General features: G+C 37.3%; 1 protein-coding gene and 1 non-coding gene across 2 annotated transcripts; both read left to right on the top strand.

Moving 5' to 3' along the window:
• Positions 1-1215: 1215 nt before the first annotated feature.
• Positions 1216-9230, top strand: LOC113346416 (importin-4-like). The gene is made up of 21 exons (XM_026589949.1): positions 1216-1623; positions 1711-1843; positions 2430-2566; positions 2696-2741; positions 3635-3847; positions 3951-4454; positions 4553-4687; positions 4808-5023; positions 5098-5187; positions 5291-5538; positions 5633-5721; positions 6043-6083; positions 6467-6497; positions 6587-6709; positions 6799-7013; positions 7105-7200; positions 7325-7437; positions 7712-7847; positions 7937-8041; positions 8401-8761; positions 8950-9230. The coding sequence occupies exons 1-20, from the start codon at positions 1349-1351 to the stop codon at positions 8599-8601; spliced, it is 3147 nt and encodes a 1048-aa protein (XP_026445734.1). The 5' UTR covers positions 1216-1348; the 3' UTR covers positions 8602-8761; positions 8950-9230.
• Positions 9231-10126: 896 nt separating this feature from the next.
• Positions 10127-10226, top strand: LOC113346537. Its single transcript, XR_003358543.1, has one exon. It is a non-coding gene; the product is annotated as a small nucleolar RNA snoR98 (small nucleolar RNA).
• The last annotated feature ends 7752 nt before the right edge of the window (positions 10227-17978 follow it).

Genomic DNA, 17978 nt, shown 5'->3' on the forward strand with positions numbered 1-17978 from the left:
CAGAAGGCTTGATTTTGGAAGTCCATGAAAGTCAATTTTAAGAATTCAAAATAACCCTTCAATTATTATTTCTAGCTAAATCCAATATAAACAATATTGATGAACAAAAATCATTACGGGTTCTTAAATTTTCCGCATGTTTAGAACTCTATTATCAATTGATTAGGGTCTTGGTATCATGGTTTAAAACAAATTTATGTTCTCTACCTGGTTAGAACTCTATTATCGTCAATTGATTAGTGTATCGGTATTATGGTGTAAGCGATTTATGTTCCCGTATACACGTAGCTTCCCTTTTCTCCATATTCTTGCTTTGTTGCAGATTCACAACCACAGTAATGTGAAAAAGAAAAAAATATAAACCTTTAGATTACCCTCTAGTCACATCATTTTGTAGGTTATTAAGATTTTTTCTCAAAATTTTAGCAATTCAATAAGGAGTCGACCTACAGTGTTTAATGAATTACGAACTTTCATAGTTGCTGTTCTAACGGAATGAGAAACCAAGATGTACATTCAGGGGAAACAAATCTACAATACGGCTGGACTATGTTATTGGATTTTTGCTTATCAAATATACCGTGTTTTCACTTTTCCGAAAGTAGTTACAGATACACAATAAATGTGTTTTTGTTTATGGTTATCTATTACCATATTATTCTCCTAACTCTTCTTATCAAGTTATACGAAACTTAATAACCATCAGCATGGAAACGCCATTACTAAATATCAGTTATTTACGATTATTTTTTTAAAAAAAATAATGGAAAAGATAAATGAGCCATTACTAAATATCAGTTATTTACGATTATTTTTTTAAAAAAAATAATGGAAAAGATAAATGACCAGTATTATTACGTCATACACCAAAAGAAAATAATGGAAAAGATAAATGACCAGTATTATTGCGTCATACACCAAAGTGTGGTAATCAAAGCCTAACGGCACGAGTCATACCCTAGTAAAAAGAAAAAGGATTCCCCCTGAGATCCCCAAATGCAGCCCATAACCATTAGGTGGATATCACCTTTCACAAATAATTTTAAAATCGGTTCACATTGAAGTCTACAAGCCAGGAGTCATGTGTTCGAATCCACACTCACACATATTTTACCGAGTAAAAAAAAACCATTAGGTGGATATTCCGTAAACTTCACGAGCCTCCTTTAGTCATTTTAGTTGAGAGTATTCGCAGTCACGCGAGTGTTAAAAAAAACCTGTCTTCTTAGCGCCGCTTCTCCCTTTTTTCACATAAAAAGGAAAACCAAAACCCTGGCCTCCAAACACCAACAGCAAACACAAATTTAGGGTTTTTGTTTTCCTCATCATCCACAGTCTTCGATTGAAGATGTCCCAGTCACTGGAATTGCTGTTGATACAATTCTTGATGCCAGATAATGATGCAAGAAGACAAGCAGAAGATCAAATAAAACGATTAGCAAAAGATCCACAAGTAATACCAGCTTTGATTCATCATCTAAGAACTGCTAAAACACCTAATGTTAGACAACTATCTGCTGTTCTTCTTCGGAAGAAAATTACTGGTCATTGGGCTAAACTTACTCCTCAGTTGCGTCAATTAGCCAAGTCTTCTTTAATCGAAAGCATTACTATTGAACACAGGTTAGTTCCATTGAAAATTATTCAATTAGCTTATTATTTCAATAATTGATTCTTTTTATTAATTCTTTTTATCATTTGTTTTTGTAGTCCCCCAGTAAGACGAGCGAGTGCGAATGTGGTCAGTATCATTGCTAAGTATGCTGTACCAACTGGGGAATGGTCGGATTTGTTACCGTTTTTGTTTCAATGCATTCAAAGTCCTCACGAAGATCACAGAGAAGTAAGTATTTTTATTTATTTTCAAAATTTAATGGGACTGGCTTTAGCTACACTTGTATTTTTCAACTGGAACTAACAATGACATTGTTGTTGAACATTGTTTGACAAGTTAATCAGTGATGGTCAAATTCGTGCATTTACCGAAAATTATAATTGAGATTCCTACATAATAGTCTTTATATCAATACATAAGGTTGAAATGATGTCCACATAATTGATAGTTCAAGTATAGTTTTAGGAGGATGTAATTTAATACTTTAGTAAATAATTTACATGCAGTAATTGTACTTAATACGTTCGTTCGTGCACTTTTATACACCCATGTAAGACATGGATCTGTGCTCACTGTTGTACATAGTAGTGTGCTTGGTTCATTTAGATTCTCAAGTTGATGTTTAATGATAATATCTGAACTCTTCGAAGATGTTATTAGTGTCTTGGCATTTTAAATGATGCCTACCTCTCATTTTTGTTTGTCAGGCATGCGAAGGTATAGTTTGCATTATTTTAGTTTTGTCCTTAGGTATTTTCGTTCAGGTGTAAGTTGACTACTAACAGGTTTATCTTCGATTATGGTATTCTTCCAGGTGGCATTAATCCTATTCAGCTCTTTAACCGAAACGATTGGAAATACATTTCAAGCACATTTTTCAGAACTGCAATCTCTACTATTAAAGCGTCTTCAAGATGAGACCAGCACACGAGTCAGAGTCGCTGCTCTCAAGTAATAACTTCATCCTGTTACATGACAAGTGATAAGTTCTTCTTTTTTATCGGCAAAGAATATCGTGCCTAAGCTTGTTTCTTGTTGATATACCTCTCTCATTGATGTTCTTTTCTTCTTCTTTTTCAGGGCAGTAGGGTCCTTTCTAGAGTTCGTCCATGATGGGAGTGAAGTGGTAAGTTATAAGTGTAACTGCCTCATTGCTACTGGGCAATATCTCTTCTTTCAAATGTATATTTGTTGCCCCAAACTGGATGATTTGGGGTCTCATCTCCATGCCGCAGCTTATCTTACTACCTTTACTATGCAGCCTTATATTCCCCTGTTATTATGGGGTATAATATTTAGCTTATTCTGTTTGTCAAGCAGCACATATATTCAAACTGATGTCTGAAAGTTAGGGGTGCTCGTTGTATAGAATTACTGTTCCTAATCCGTCTACCATGAGAAAATTTGTATTTATGCTTGGTTACCTTGAGGAAGTTGGATGCTGTGCTGGGTTTGCTCTCAGCCAATATGAGGATTTAAGCCTTTGGCATTACTTTAACTAGCTTTATGTTTTCTGTTTTGTTGTGAACTTGATTCATAAAAAGGGTATCTGGTGGTTGATTCATTAAATAAAAGGTTAATGGTGCTGGTACACTTATACGCCATTCACATATGACAAGGTCACACTTCTGTTGTGGTGTTTTTTTTATTTTTTTTTATCATAAAGGGTATGTGGTGGTTGATTCATTAAATAAAAAGGTTTAGTGTTGCTGCTACACTTACACGCCATTCACATATAACAAGGTCACACTTTTGTTGGCACTGCTTTTATATTTTCGATAGATAATGATTTTCTCAATATGTTTGTCTTGATTCCATATGTGGCTAGGCCCAGGTTTTGGTGTAGTGGTCATGGAGTATAGGTAGGAATATGTGTTAGTAGCATTATCTGAATCTTGATTTATAGAGATAGAGTTTTCCTTTGTTTTCAGCCATGGTTGCTGTAATGTGACAAATTAACTTCGTTTTTGACAGAGGATTCTCACTTTCTTTATCTGCTTTGTTATTTTTCCTTTGTAGGTAAAATTTCGAGAATTTATTCCCTGCATCTTGAATGTATCGCGACAATGTCTTGCCAATGGTGAAGAAGATGTTGCATCACTTGCATTTGAAATTTTTGATGAAGTCATTGAATCTCCTGCACCTCTTCTTGGAGAATCTGTAAAATCTATAGTAGAGTTTTCTCTTGAAGTTTGCTCAAGTCAAACTTTGGAACCAAGTATTCGGCATCAGGTAACGACAGAGCATTGAACAAAATGTCATATTCGTCTTTACTCTTTTAACTATAGATTGTAGATCCCTTGACCCAGTTTCTATGTTCTTTTTAATCTTACAGGCTATTCAGATTATTTCATGGCTTGCAAAGTATAAACCGACTTCCCTTAAGAAACACAAGTTAGTTATCCCAATACTGCAAGTCATGTGCCCTTTATTTGCAGAAGCAGGCGAGGGAGATGAAGATGATGATCTTGCAGTGGATCGAGCTGCTGCTGAAGTTATTGATACAATGGCTGTAAACATCCCAAAGCTTGTTTTCCCACCGGTTTTTGAATTTTCTTCACTGAACATTCAAAGCCCAAACCCCAAACATCGGGAAGCATCTGTGACAGCCTTGGGTGTTATTTCAGAGGGTTGTTACGAGTTAATGAAAGATAAGCTGGAACACATTCTTCCTATTGTCTTAAATGCCTTAAAGGATCAAGAACAGATGATCAGAGGTGCTGCATCATTTGCATTGGGTCAATTTGCAGAGCATTTGCAGCCTGAGATTATATCTCATTATGAAAGCGTTCTTCCTTGTATATTAAATGCCCTTGAGGATGCATCTGAGGAAGTGAAGGTAAATATAGGAGAAAAATTAGTGCTTGAATGGATTATTGTTAGATATTTTACGTGTGCACATGTATATCTGTTCTCTTCTTCTCTATCTTTTTACAGGAGAAGTCATACTATGCTTTGGCAGCATTTTGTGAGAACATGGGAGAAGAAATCCTTCCTTTCCTTGAACCCTTGATGGGGAGGTTGCTTCAAGCCCTCCAAAATAGTGCTCGCAATCTTCAAGAGACGTGCATGGTGCGTAGTTATTTTCTTTTTTGATCCAGACGCTTTGTAAAATGGGTTCAGTTCAACTATTAGTTTGATGTTTTTATTGCTAACTTCTTTTTTTCCTGGATATAATAAACGATACTGCAGTCCGCTATTGGCTCAGTAGCAGTTGCGGCAGAGCAAGACTTTGTTCCATATGCCGAGAAGGTTCTGGAGTTGATGAAAATTTTCATGGTGCTTTCCAAAGACGAGGACCTATGTTCCCGTGCAAGGGCTACAGAGCTAGTTGGAATAGTTGCAATGGCAGTTGGAAGACAGAGGATGGAGCCCATCTTACCCCCGTTTATTGAAGCTGCAATTTCTGTAATTTTCTCTAACGCTCTTCTGTTTTGGGTATTACTTAATTGCTTCAGTTGGTTGATTCATTTTCCTTTCAGGGTTTTGCGTTGGAGTTCAGTGAGCTTCGTGAATACACCCATGGATTCTTCAGCAATGTTGCTGAAATTCTGGATGATGGTTTTGTGCAGGTATGCTTTTCTTTGGTATAAGAATACCACTATCTCAATGCTTTAATAGTTGCTTTCCTCCATGTTGAAGGCCACTGAAAATATTATCTGTTAAACTGAACAGTACCTTCCACATGTTGTACCTCTGGCATTTGCGTCGTGTAATCTTGATGATGGGTCTTCAGTGGTTATTGATGAGTCTGATGGTGATGAGAACATTAATGGGTTTGGTGGAGTGTCATCTGATGATGATGCCCATGATGAACCAAGAGTCCGCAATATTAGTGTAAGAACGGGAGTTTTGGATGAAAAGGCAGCAGCAACTCAGGCCATTGGCTTGTTTGCCTTACATACTAAGAGTGCATATGCACCGTATCCTTTTCTTTCTCTCTTTTTGTGTTCATTAATTCATTTTGTCCAGATACTATTATGTGAACAAAATTTTGGCTTCTTTGATTGTTTAAAGATATTTGGAGGAATCTCTGAAGATTGTGGTAAGACATTCTAGTTATTTCCACGAAGATGTTCGTCTACAGGCTATCACGGCTTTGAAATGTAAATTTGGATTCCAGCCTCCTGCTTTTCCTTAATTTCCCTGGCATTTTTTAGGCATCATTTTATTTGGCCTCTTGTATATGATTTGCCTGCTCATAAATAGTACAATGTATGATATGGTCTTTAGGGGTTACCTGAATATATACATTTTATCACTCTTTATCTGAATGTTTTAAATCAAGTTCATTTTACCCTTATTTTCAAATCTTAGTGATTGGCACAGTATTATTTTTTCCTCCAACACTCTTGCATTTCCCTTTTGTTGAGCATATGAATCTATGACTGGTTACTGATTCAAAATTATTTCCACGTCAAATGCAGGTATGTTGACAGCAGCACAGATGGTGTACCAGTCACATAATGTGAGTATAAGTACAAATTCTCAAAACCTTTTCTGTTAAACATCGATCAAGATTGTGTTATTTGCATGCTTTTGCAAGCTTATCATGTTAGTTCTGCTCCATGAGTGGCTTCATTTAGCCAATTTGCATTAGCTGGAAGACCCATATTGTTTGATCCATCGACAAAGCTTTTCATTTGATAGCTTGTAGTGGAAAGTAAAATATTGCCGTCCTTTATCACTACTGGTCATTCCATTTCATTGAAGCTTAGTGCTATGTGATAATTGCTTTTTGGTCGGTTCTTATTTGCCTTCCAACCGTATTAGATAACTTCTTGCTCTCTTGGGTTCTTGGTACAAAATGTTCCTAAAATTTTGTTTCTGGTTTTGCTTTGTTTTGTCCAGGAAGGGCCAGTAAAAGCTAGGGAAGTTCTTGGTAAGAACTGGATATCTAGCTCAGAAATGAATTTCAACACAGTAATTTTATTTTATTTTACCAATTTATTTATGCATCATCATATGCAGATACTGTAATGAATATTTACATCAAGACGATGACCGACGATGATGATAAGGAAGTTGTTGCCCAAGCATGCACAAGTGTAGCTGACATAATCAAGGATTGCGGATACATGGCTATTGAGCCTTGTAAGTATGACGTTAAGTACATGATTTGGGGTATTAGATTAAAATAAGCTTTTCCTGGAGCTGGAGTTTTTATCTGATGTGACCAACAGATATGGCTCAGCTTGTTGATGCAACCGTGGTACTACTTCAAGAAAAATCAGCCTGTCAGCAAGTAGATTCTGATAGTGAAGATGAACTCGACACTGATCATGATGACGTACTTATGGATGCTGTATCTGACCTCTTACCTGCATTTGCAAAGTCCATGGGACCTCATTTTGGACCAATCTTTCCGAAGTTGTTTGAACCTTTAATGAAATTCGCGGTATGTGGGGTGTACTAATTCCAGGGAAATTTTATGACCTATATTAATTCCTCATATCTGGCATTCCTTATCTGTGTATCTTTTTGAGCAGAAATCGGTACGGCCTCCACCAGATCGGACTATGGTGGTTGCTTGCCTTGCAGAAGTTGCTCAGGCAATGGGTGCTCCAATTGCTGCTTACGTTGATGTAAGGATTTCTATGTGCTTTCTGTTTTTCACCCCCCATAACTTGCCCCCACCTCCTAAAAACAAAGAGGGGCACTTGAACCTCTTTCTCTGTTTTCCTTTTTACAAACTGTTTCATTTTTCAGACGCTGATGCCCTTGGTCCTGAAAGAACTAGTATCATCTGAAGCAACTAACAGGAGGAATGCAGCATTTTGTGTGGGGGAGCTTTGCAAAAATGGTGGGGAGCCAGCTTTGAAGTATCCTTTCAAATTAATAACTTGATGATTTGATATCTGGGTTTTTTTTAATATTTAAGGTCTTATAGCAACTTCGCCGTGGAGAAAATATTAGTTTTGGTATGTTCTATTCCTTTGTTTTCTATGTCTCAGGTGTTCCTGTCCTTCGAGGTCACAAGATTACAGGAGACTCAGATCTCTAATATGTGCTTAACAGTTAACAAGTGTGTTCAGGTTTCAACTTCTCTTTAGTCTTCATTATATACATATAGTTGATCCTTCCATCAAATACCAGATATTATGGTGATGTACTTCGTGGGCTATACCCAATGTTTGGAGATTCTGAGCCGGATTATGCTGTCAGAGATAATGCAGCTGGTGCAATTGCAAGGATGATAATGGTCCAACCTGATTGTATACCTTTGAATCAGGTTAAAATTTTGCAGCTTCTGCTATATTCTCGCGGCTGTATCTAATTTTATATTAATAATGTCATCCATAACTTTTTGAGAACTTTCAGGTTCTCCCTGTTTTCCTGAAATCCCTGCCACTGAAAGAGGATCAAGAGGAGTCAATGGCTGTGTATAGCTGCATCTGTAATCTTGTTTTTACAGCAAACCCCCAGGTATGATTGAGATGCTTGCTATATTGGACCAAGTATGGTTTTACCAGTCCCCCCTTGACCACAGTAGCTGTCTTGGGATGCTAATGCGAACCGTAAAGTCCCATTACATTTTTGTTGTGGGTCTTTGACATGCACAATCGTCTGGGTACACACGTGACGTTGGTCAAGAAGAGCCAACCTTTTGAGCAGTGGAGACTTGAATTCCCTTTTAGGTTGGCTCTACAAAATCAAACTTCTCCGATTACATGGAGCGTGTGCCCACCACATCCGTTCAAAAATTTGCACTTCTAGCATTGACTATACTATGATAAAAAAAATTATTAATATTCTTCTGCTCACTAATATCAAAACTTGGTCAGATCCTGCCTCTTGTCCCTGATTTGGTCAATGTTTTTGCGCAAGTTGTGGTGTCTCCTGCTGAGACACCTGAAGTTAAAGCTCTAGTTGGCAGGACTTTCGCTCACTTAATATCCCTCTACGGTCATCAAATGCAACCCATTCTGAGCAATCTTTCACCTACACATGCTAATGCGTTGGCTGCTTTTGCACCAAAAAGTTGACAAATTTCCAGGGCAGCATGCGCAGCTTGTTTTCTTCGATTCTTTCTGGTGGATTTCAGAGATATAGGATTCCCTGCACTTAATAGTGATTTGTTGTGCTCGTAAAGTGGGAGTTAAAATGTGGATCAACCTCAAACCGAGATCGTGGCCCACAAAAAAGGTATATAGATTTTCTTTTAGTTGTTTCGTATCTTCTCGGCTGGGGTCTCGAGATTATAGATTCTTTTCAAAGAAAGAAGGGGCATCAAATTTATAGCATGTAGAAGCCATGATAATTTCTGAGCAAACCAAGCCTTCTTCCTTTCTGTCATTCATTCTGATATTTTCTTCTCTTTTTCATGCTTCCAGGTTTACCATTTACATTGTCTTCATTTTTGCCCCTATGAAGACATGGTTTCATTTTCTTATTACTTTTTTATTTATATTGTTCGCCATTTGTTATTTTCCTTTTTCCTTCAAGTGGTTTGTGTGGTATTCATTTTTATTTCGGCATGACAATGGTTGGCTGTATTCATTTTTATCTCTTAATTTCTTGTTGTGAGAGATAAAAGTGGATGATGTAAATCAGCTTCCTTCCAATTCGTTTGTTATATTATATCAATATTTCATAATTATATCATGTATAAACATATCTGATACGGCCAGTTTTATTTTTATCGAAATTTAAGGAAATTAAGAGAACTAATTATTGAAAGTAGTCCTCATGACACTTGTCAATAAAAGAAGTGAAGTGAAATGGTCTCCATGATATTTGTCGTCAAAAGAAGTTAATAAAAATGGTCCCAAAAAATTAAAATAACATTTGACTTTTCCACTTAGGAGACTGACCTATTTTTTTGAAATTTTTATTTATAGAAACTAGCCTATTAAAAAAGAACGGAGGGAGTAATATTCATGAAATTTGGATTTTGCTGTTTCTAGGCTTACAAAATGCCCTTCCAAAGTACTTTTAAATTTCCATATAATGTATAGACATATCTGATAATATCACGTATAGACTCATCCTCGAATACACTTTTGTTTTGGGCAATTTAAGACTCTACTTTAGCTAATTCTGGAAGAGGTTTGAAATTGAGGAGAAAATGCTTGTTCACAGCTTATTGCCTGTCATATTAGGCCGTCTGTAGCTTTATAGTTTTCGCGTCTATATAGCTAACCAAAAACAACACAAATCTTTGATATTGTGGCATTCCAGACGTGTCTATGGCCCTACCAAGGATGTGCATTGCACTGAGCTCATTTGAAGTTCCTGTTGTGGAGCTAAGCTATCCATTCCCGGTGACAATATGATGGCTTTACTAGGCCGATAAAACTTTGTAGATTGGCGAACTCGTTAAAAGGAAGCTCATATCGGTAGGCTAATGCGCCGCCCCAGCTGAATGCCTAGTATCTAGACGAAGGGCAAATATGGGAAACAGAAACAATCATGTATGTTATAAATAGGGGTTTAGGGTTTACAATCAAAGTAGGGGAGCAAAGACAATGGAAACTTTGGTGGCTGTGCAGGTTTTTACAAACCAATATTGCATAGTGGCCGCACTGTCTCTCCCAAGATTGATCGAAGCAGATATTAATGCTAGCAATCCTCTTCCATGGGTTGTTGGTTTGGCTTTTCTGTGACATTTTCTTATGTTTCTCTTTTGTATTTTGATTTGTTTTTCCTTTATTCTCTTTTTTTATCTATAGTTTGGCTTTCAATGTTGTTATCAGTTTCAAAGTTCTGGATTTGATACAGGAGTTTCTTTTTGCTTTATTTTCATTTAGATACATGTATCTCATGAATTTTGTAGTGTCTGGAAGAAGAATCGGAGAAAGGTTTAGTGGTATCTCTAGACTTTCCAATTTCTTCAAAATCTATGAAGCATGTGTTTTCTTCGGTAAGCTTCACTTCGTTTCTTGACTGCTGAGAACCGACCAAAGTGAGGCTTATAAAAGGAACCACCAGTTTCAGCAGATAAACTTTTTCAAGAGGAAGATCCTTGACCTTGATTAGTTGTATGCTCCACAATCTTGTCACAGCTCACAAGAAAAGTGTGTTCATCTCGTATCCTAATTTTTTATGTGTTTTAAATTTTACTCCAAATTACAATGCAATGATCTAGGTTTATTCCTTCTCGGACTGGTTAGGGTTAATTACTCCCGAATAAACACGGTTTTACTTTGATAGGAATACAGAGGATGACAGTATATCCTTGTTGAATTGAATCCAATGAATACTCCTGTTGGTGCAACGACACATACCCTGGGTATTGCTAAAGATTTCCGTATTGAGAGTAATGTATACTTGTCTGGGACTTTCCCCTACCTTAGGTATTGGGATGGTAATATCGGCAGTGTTTGTTTTTGTTGATAAAAATTTGGTATTTCTTTAGGAAAAAATTGATTGTGTGCTACTCGAATAAATTTTGATCCAGCAGTATTAATGCATCATAGCTAACCATTCGATTATGGATTTCATATGTTTAATAGTTAGTTGTGATGAAAATACTTTACATCTCCTTGGGGGAAAAGAGATGAAAATGACAACTAACATCTTAATTTTTTTAGAGACTCTCTCATGTCTCTCGTATTTCTTCTTTAACAAAACCATCACTGGATTGACCGTATCAGAGCAAAAAAGGGCTGCTAGTGATGGATTTGTTGTAGAAAAAATATGGGTAAAAGAATATCAGAGCAAATTTCTTCATTATTTTTTGCTTTCTAGGTTAGTAGTTTTGGCTTAGTTATCCTCGCGTTTTTAGGGGCCACTCGAAAGGATTTAGGGGCCAACAATAAAACAAAAAAGGTCACCCAAAGGGAAAATGTAGCCAGCCCTTATCTCGCGTAATTCGTAATGGCGAAATTACCCTTATATATTCGGAGGATATGATAACATTGTTATCCTCCGATTGCAATCGGAAGCCAAAATATTTCTCAGACTTCCGATTGTAGTCGGTGCAGTATTAGAATGATATGTGTTCATTAATCGGGAGTGTACACAGCCAGCCATAACCACTTGGTTCGTGTTTTGGATGCAGCGTTAATCGGGAGTTAAATATATTACAAAACCTACCGATTATAAGTTGCCCCAAATTCAAATTTTGAAAGCTACCATAATCGGTAGATATGTTAAATACAATACCTATCGATTATTGGTTTCTCCACATTCAACTTTCGTCAAATTAGCCGTTGGAGTTTTTGGGAAAAACAAAAAGAGTCGTTGGACCCTAAACCTATATGAAGAAACTCATATCTATCACCCCAATTGCACCAAACTCTTTCCTCTCTTCAGTTTTAATTTTCATAACAAAAAACATGGATATTGCTTTTGCCGAAGAAGATTGTGCTATTTATAGAGCGTGGGTTGTGGTAACTGCTCATGATCGTGTTCACAAGCTCCACAAATCGGAATCCGAAGAGCAGATATGGAACCGTATCTTAATGGTATTTGAGGCCTTAGATGGTAATCGAATTCGAAGATCATCCAATGACATTAAGATGAGAAAGAATGCGCTCGATAAGGAGATTGACAAACTTGAAGATGAGGAACGGTTTGTTAGGAACGCTTTTCCTTGGTGGACGTATGAAAACGAGTAAGTATCTCTGTAACTCCAACTCACATTAACAAAAGTTAGTACTAACTTGTTACTCATTCGTAATTTCAGAGAAATCTTGCGGATCGCCGGTATGTGGACCTCTACGGGAAACGATTTGAACATGAAGGATGCTACAAAATCAAGAGGGACAATTTCTATGGTCACTGGAAGTTATGATCTGTTTTAATACTTTTATGGTCAATTAGGAGTATGGATTTAGGTGCTTTTGACGAAATTGTAAGGTTAAGGCCGTTTGAACTTTATGTAATGGATGTAATCGGAGTATTATTAATATAAAAACTAGCCGATTATACGAAATCGGTAGATTATTTTGTTAAACAACCTACCGATTGTAATATTCGGTTATGTTATGAGTCAACTTTCTTTCCGATTATGGTGTTGTTTGGTTCCAGGAAACAATTTTTTTTTGTACTTGTAATATTCGGAGGATAATTTTTTGTAAAGTTCCGAATGTACGATGGCCCAAAAATCAGAATTTGGAAAAACTTATACTTTTCAAATTTTGTCTTTGAAATAATCGGAAGTTAAATTAGTTACCAAAACTTCCGAATATGGGATGTCTAACCTTCAATATTGGCCCTTGGAACCACCTGGAGCCATGGCGTGGTTTGTTTTGAACTTGTAATATTCGAGGATAATTTTTTTAAAGTTCCGAATGTACGATGGCCCAAAAATCAGAATTTGGAAAAACTTATACTTTTCAAATTTTGTCTTTGAAATAATCGGAAGTTAAATTAGTTACCAAAACTTCCGAATATGGGTGTCTAACCTTCAATATTGGCCCTTGGAACCACCTGGAGCCATGGCGTGGTTTGTTTTGAACTTGTAATATTCGGAGGATAATTTTTTTGTAAAGTTCCGAATGTACGATGGCCCAAAAATCAGAATTTGGAAAAACTTATACTTTTCAAATTTTGTCTTTGAAATAATCGGAAGTTAAATTAGTTACCAAAACTTCCGAATATGGGTGTCTAACCTTCAATATTGGCCCTTGGAACCACCTGGAGCCATGGCGTGGTTTGTTTTGAACTTGTATATTCGGAGGATAGGTTTTTGTAAAGTTCCGAATGTACGATGGCCCAAAAATCAGAATTTGGAAAAACTTATACTTTTCAAATTTTGTCTTTGAAATAATCGGAAGTTAAATTAGTTACCAAAACTTCCGAATATGGGCTGTCTAACCTTCAATATTGGCCCTTGGAACCACCTGGAGCCATGGCGTGGTTTGTTTTGAACTTGTAATATTCGGAGGATATTTTTTTAAAGTTCCGAATGTACGATGGCCCAAAAATCAGAATTTGGAAAAACTTATACTTTTCAAATTTTGTCTTTGAAATAATCGGAAGTTAAATTAGTTACCAAAACTTCCGAATATGGGCTGTCTAACCTTCAATATTGGCCCTTGGAACCACCTGGAGCCATGGCGTGGTTTGTTTTGAACTTGTGATATTCGGAGGATAGGTTTTTTGTAAAGTTCCGAATGTACGATGGCCCAAAAATCAGAATTTGGAAAAACTTATACTTTTCAAATTTTGTCTTTGAAATAATCGGAAGTTAAATTAGTTACCAAAACTTCCGAATATACCACACAAATCATTGTCATTTGAACTTGTCTAACTTAGTTACCCAAACAAATTTCCGAATGTACAACAAAAATCATTGTCATTTATCTGCTCTTCTTTACTTTACGACCGTGACTACCTCCCAGTCCTGCACGACCACGGGTTTGAGCACCTTCAGTTGGAGCAGCTTCAGCGCTCGATGAAGCTCGAGTTCTTTTACCCGTCTTTGATACTGCCACCTTGGGCTGATGCCTCTTCGTGACTTTCTCCCCAAACTGGGCAGCATAATCTTCGTTATCCATATTATCAACTAGATCTCTAGCCTCTTTGATCTTCTCAGCTGGCATGGGATCTCCGCTCTTCAGGCATGCAGTTAACATTTTGGAAACACGCTTGAACCTATTCACCTGTTTTTTATACGTAATGACATAACATCAAACGGTAATTACCTAAGATTTATAGGAATAATATAAAATGAACAAAAATATAAAACACGCACCAGTCTATCATAACCAGCTGGTTTGTCTTTGATGATACAATTATAACTTGAACCCGCCGCAGTAGTGTTGGATTTGATTTCACGGATAACCAAAGGATGTGATACCTTGTTATACCAACTCATATAGTCTGGAGAATTTTCATCACCTCGGGTGGTTCGTCTACCAGTGTCGATAATGAAGTCATTCCTCTTATCCCAGTTATCAAGAACAGTAGGTGGGCCTGTGTGAACAATCGTGAGATTATCACCACTAGAAGAGCACAACTCCAACTCCAATTTGTAGTAATCCCCCATTTTCTCCACAGGTTGTGTTGTATATACCCGTGTTGTCGCATCACCCTAGAGGGGTTATACATCACATATCCTGTGGGGTGCCACAATGGTCCAAAATAAAGGGACAAGTCCGACCGAACATTTATATGCCCACTGGATCGATCTTCCTTGTATGGATCAAAGCATACGTCCGAGGCCTTCAATTGGTCCAAAATCTCCCTCATGCGAATCAACTGCTGCTCTTTTCCTAGAACGGTTGTCTTCAAATATATACTTTGTTCCTCTAGGAGTACCTTTGCACCACCCCGGGTTCTCTCCGGCCAACTTCAGGATAGGGAAGTGGTCATAGATCCATGCCTATATACATAAGAAACCAAGTTTTAGTAAATAGATTGTGTATATTCGGTAGTAATTTCCAAACTTTATTTCCGATTATATATAATCGGAAATAAAACTGAGTACCTATCCACCGAATACCAAATTCGGAAATAGAGATGGATCATTTCCTACCGAATATGCGTCATTTGGAGTCAGTAACCTATAGTTTTTCTGGCCTGTATATTCGGTAGTAATTTCCAAATATTAATCGGAATAAAACTGAAGTACCTATCCACCGAATACCAACATTCGGAAATAGGTGGATCATTTCCTAACGAATATGCGTCATTTGGAGTTCAGTAACCTATAGTTTTTCTGGCCTGTATATTCGGTTCTAATATCAAAAGAATATTTCCGATTGTATATAATCGGAAAACAAAGTAAGTACCTACCACCGAATAACCAACATTCGGAAAAGAGATGGATAATTTCCTACCGAATATGCGTCATTTGGAGTTCAGTAACCTATAGTTTTTCTGGCCTGTATATTCGGTTCTAATATCAAAAGAATATTTCCGATTATATAATCGGAAAACAAAAGTAAGTACCTAACCACCGAATAACCAACATTCGGGAAAAGAGATGGATAATTTCCTACCGAATATGCGTCATTTGGAGTTATGGATATGCATCATATGTATTGTCTACGAATAACTATAGAGTGAGTTATAGAGTTAAAGAAAAAACCTGCAATAGAGCCATTCCCGGCAACTTGGCAGGTTCCTAGCCTCGAAGCCTTTCTCAACTCTTCCATCAAGAATGCTAGGCATGCCGTGCCCCAAGAATAGTCACCGACTTCATGGAGAGGATCCAAAAGTTGTATAAGGTTGGCGTCGATCCGGTTGCCAGAAGTATTGGGGAATATGACACATCCCAATACACAAAGGAGATATGCGGTGGCAGCGTGGTTCACTTGCTCATCAGTTAACGTTCCATTCTTTTCCTTCTCCAAGGTGCCTCGAAACATATTCATCAAAGCTGTAATGTTGATCTGTCTTGTTCTGTAACTTGCATGCCTCCTAAACTCTGTTGTTGTCTCTTCATCCCAACCTAAGCACTTTTTAGTTAGAGCATAAAGTTGTGCCCAACTTAACTGCTTTGTGTAGTTAAACTTCACAGCTGTGCCTTGGTCGGGAAGGTTAAGAATCTGCACAACATCATCCGGAGTAATCGTCATCTCCCCAAACGGCATATGGAAAGTATCGGTCTCAGGATACATTCTCTCCACGAACGCCGATATGGCCACACGATCATGTTCCAACAATGAATTCTCGGCGGCATTAGCTAACCCCGAGTTGGCAACAATTGACTTGAACCTTTCACATTCACCGGATAAAGGCCACGCAAGCATTTTTGTTGGTGCGGCGGTAGGTTTGAGTAGACGGACCGCATCTTGATGATCCTATTAAAGTACATAAAAAAAATACTTAATACAAATATTACGATATAACACATAGACAATACATTAATAAAAAATAGTAATTTTACTACCTCGGTTTCGTATATTTCTCTGGCCCATGAGTCTTTGTATCCAAATAGCAATTTTCCTCTATCCGCCGGTAGCCCAAGGATTGAGCCTGCTAGAATACCCTTCTTCTTCAAGTGCTGAGGGACAAGATGTGATGCTTTCTTAGCAATATCCTTCTTTACACCATCTTTTCCTTTTTTGGCTTTTTGGGTACCACTTGGTTGTCCTTCTTCTTCTACTCTTGGCACTGGATCAACTGGTTCAATTTCATGGTGGGGTGTAACTTGTGGAGCAGTTGGTTCTGCACTTTGTTGAGAGGCTTGTTCAACACTTGGTTGCACCCCTTGTTCACTGCCTTGTTGTTCTACACTTTGTTCAGCACTTGGTTGCACTCCTTGTTGACTGCTTTGTTCTTGTAAGCTTTGTTGAGCACTTGAATTATCTTTGGCGCTCCTTTCCCTCCTAGCACTAGCTGTCACTTTCTTCCTCCTTTCTCGACTTTGTCTAAACAACAAAGAAAGGAACAATATTTGCAAACTATACAATCAGAAGACAAAGTATGGAAATATAACCCGAATGAACACATTCGGAAGTAAAAAGACACATATTGTTCCCGAATACAAAACAATCGAAATATAACTAAACATGTTTACAACCGAATATGCGTCAATTGGAGTTCAGAAGCTGTAAATTTTTCATCCTACACAATCGGAAGACAAAGTGCACATCTATAACCCGAATGTACAAATTCGGAAGTAAGAAGACACATATTTTTTCCGAATGAAAAACAATCGGAATATAACTAAACATGTTTACAACTGAATATTCATCAACTGGAGTTCAGAAACTCTAAAATTTTATCCTACACAATCGGAGGTATAAAACATTATATTGTCTTCCGAATAAATACTGGCCCCAAAATGAGATTTTTTCCTATATCAGAAATTTTGAGATTTTTTCAATATATATATATATATATATATATATATATATTCGATAGTGAGTGTACTTCCGAATACTGTGTGTCTACTTAAATATATTCGGGAGCCAAAAAATTCATTAAACTACCGATTATTACTAGTTTGTATCCAGGAAGATATGGCCAATAATATTCGACCGATAACCATCAAATATTTCTCCCGAATACTGTCGATGTTCTTGAGAAATGAAGAACACGACTACATTCGGAAGTAAGTAAGCATGAATATCGCCCGAATCTGGATAAATAACCGAAAATCCTAGAATTTTTTTTCCTCGATTCGTCGAATTAAAGAGAAATAAACACCAAAAATGATAGATTCTTACCTAATTGGGGCCATTTGAAGTTGACGAAGTGTTTGACTATCGGAATCGCCACCACCGACTACATTGCCGGGTACTTGTTCTTCGCGTTCTTCTTCATTTGCAGCAAGAATTTCTTTATTTCTTGCTAAAATCCCAATCTTTGGATCGATACCCCGAGCAACATTTTTGGTTCTTGGTCTGTGGGTTTCATTTCCCTTATCCATTGTTTTATAAACGAATCGACGATGTTTTGATTTTACGATTCGCGGCGATGTTTCGGTTGAACGAGGAAAGTTTTTTTCTTCCACAATCGGAAG

This window comes from Papaver somniferum, unplaced genomic scaffold (assembly GCF_003573695.1).
Source record: "Papaver somniferum cultivar HN1 unplaced genomic scaffold, ASM357369v1 unplaced-scaffold_99, whole genome shotgun sequence".
Classification (NCBI taxonomy): domain Eukaryota; kingdom Viridiplantae; phylum Streptophyta; class Magnoliopsida; order Ranunculales; family Papaveraceae; genus Papaver; species Papaver somniferum.

Excerpts from the sequence above, each read along its gene's own strand:
- LOC113346416 (XM_026589949.1), top strand. The coding sequence starts at position 1,349 with ATGTCCCAGTCACTGGAATTGCTGTTGATACAATTCTTGATGCCAGAT. Across the intron at positions 4,455-4,552 it reads ATGCATCTGAGGAAGTGAAG|GAGAAGTCATACTATGCTTT; the intron begins GTAAATATAGGA and ends ATCTTTTTACAG. Across the intron at positions 7,438-7,711 it reads GGTGGGGAGCCAGCTTTGAA|ATATTATGGTGATGTACTTC; the intron begins GTATCCTTTCAA and ends ATCAAATACCAG.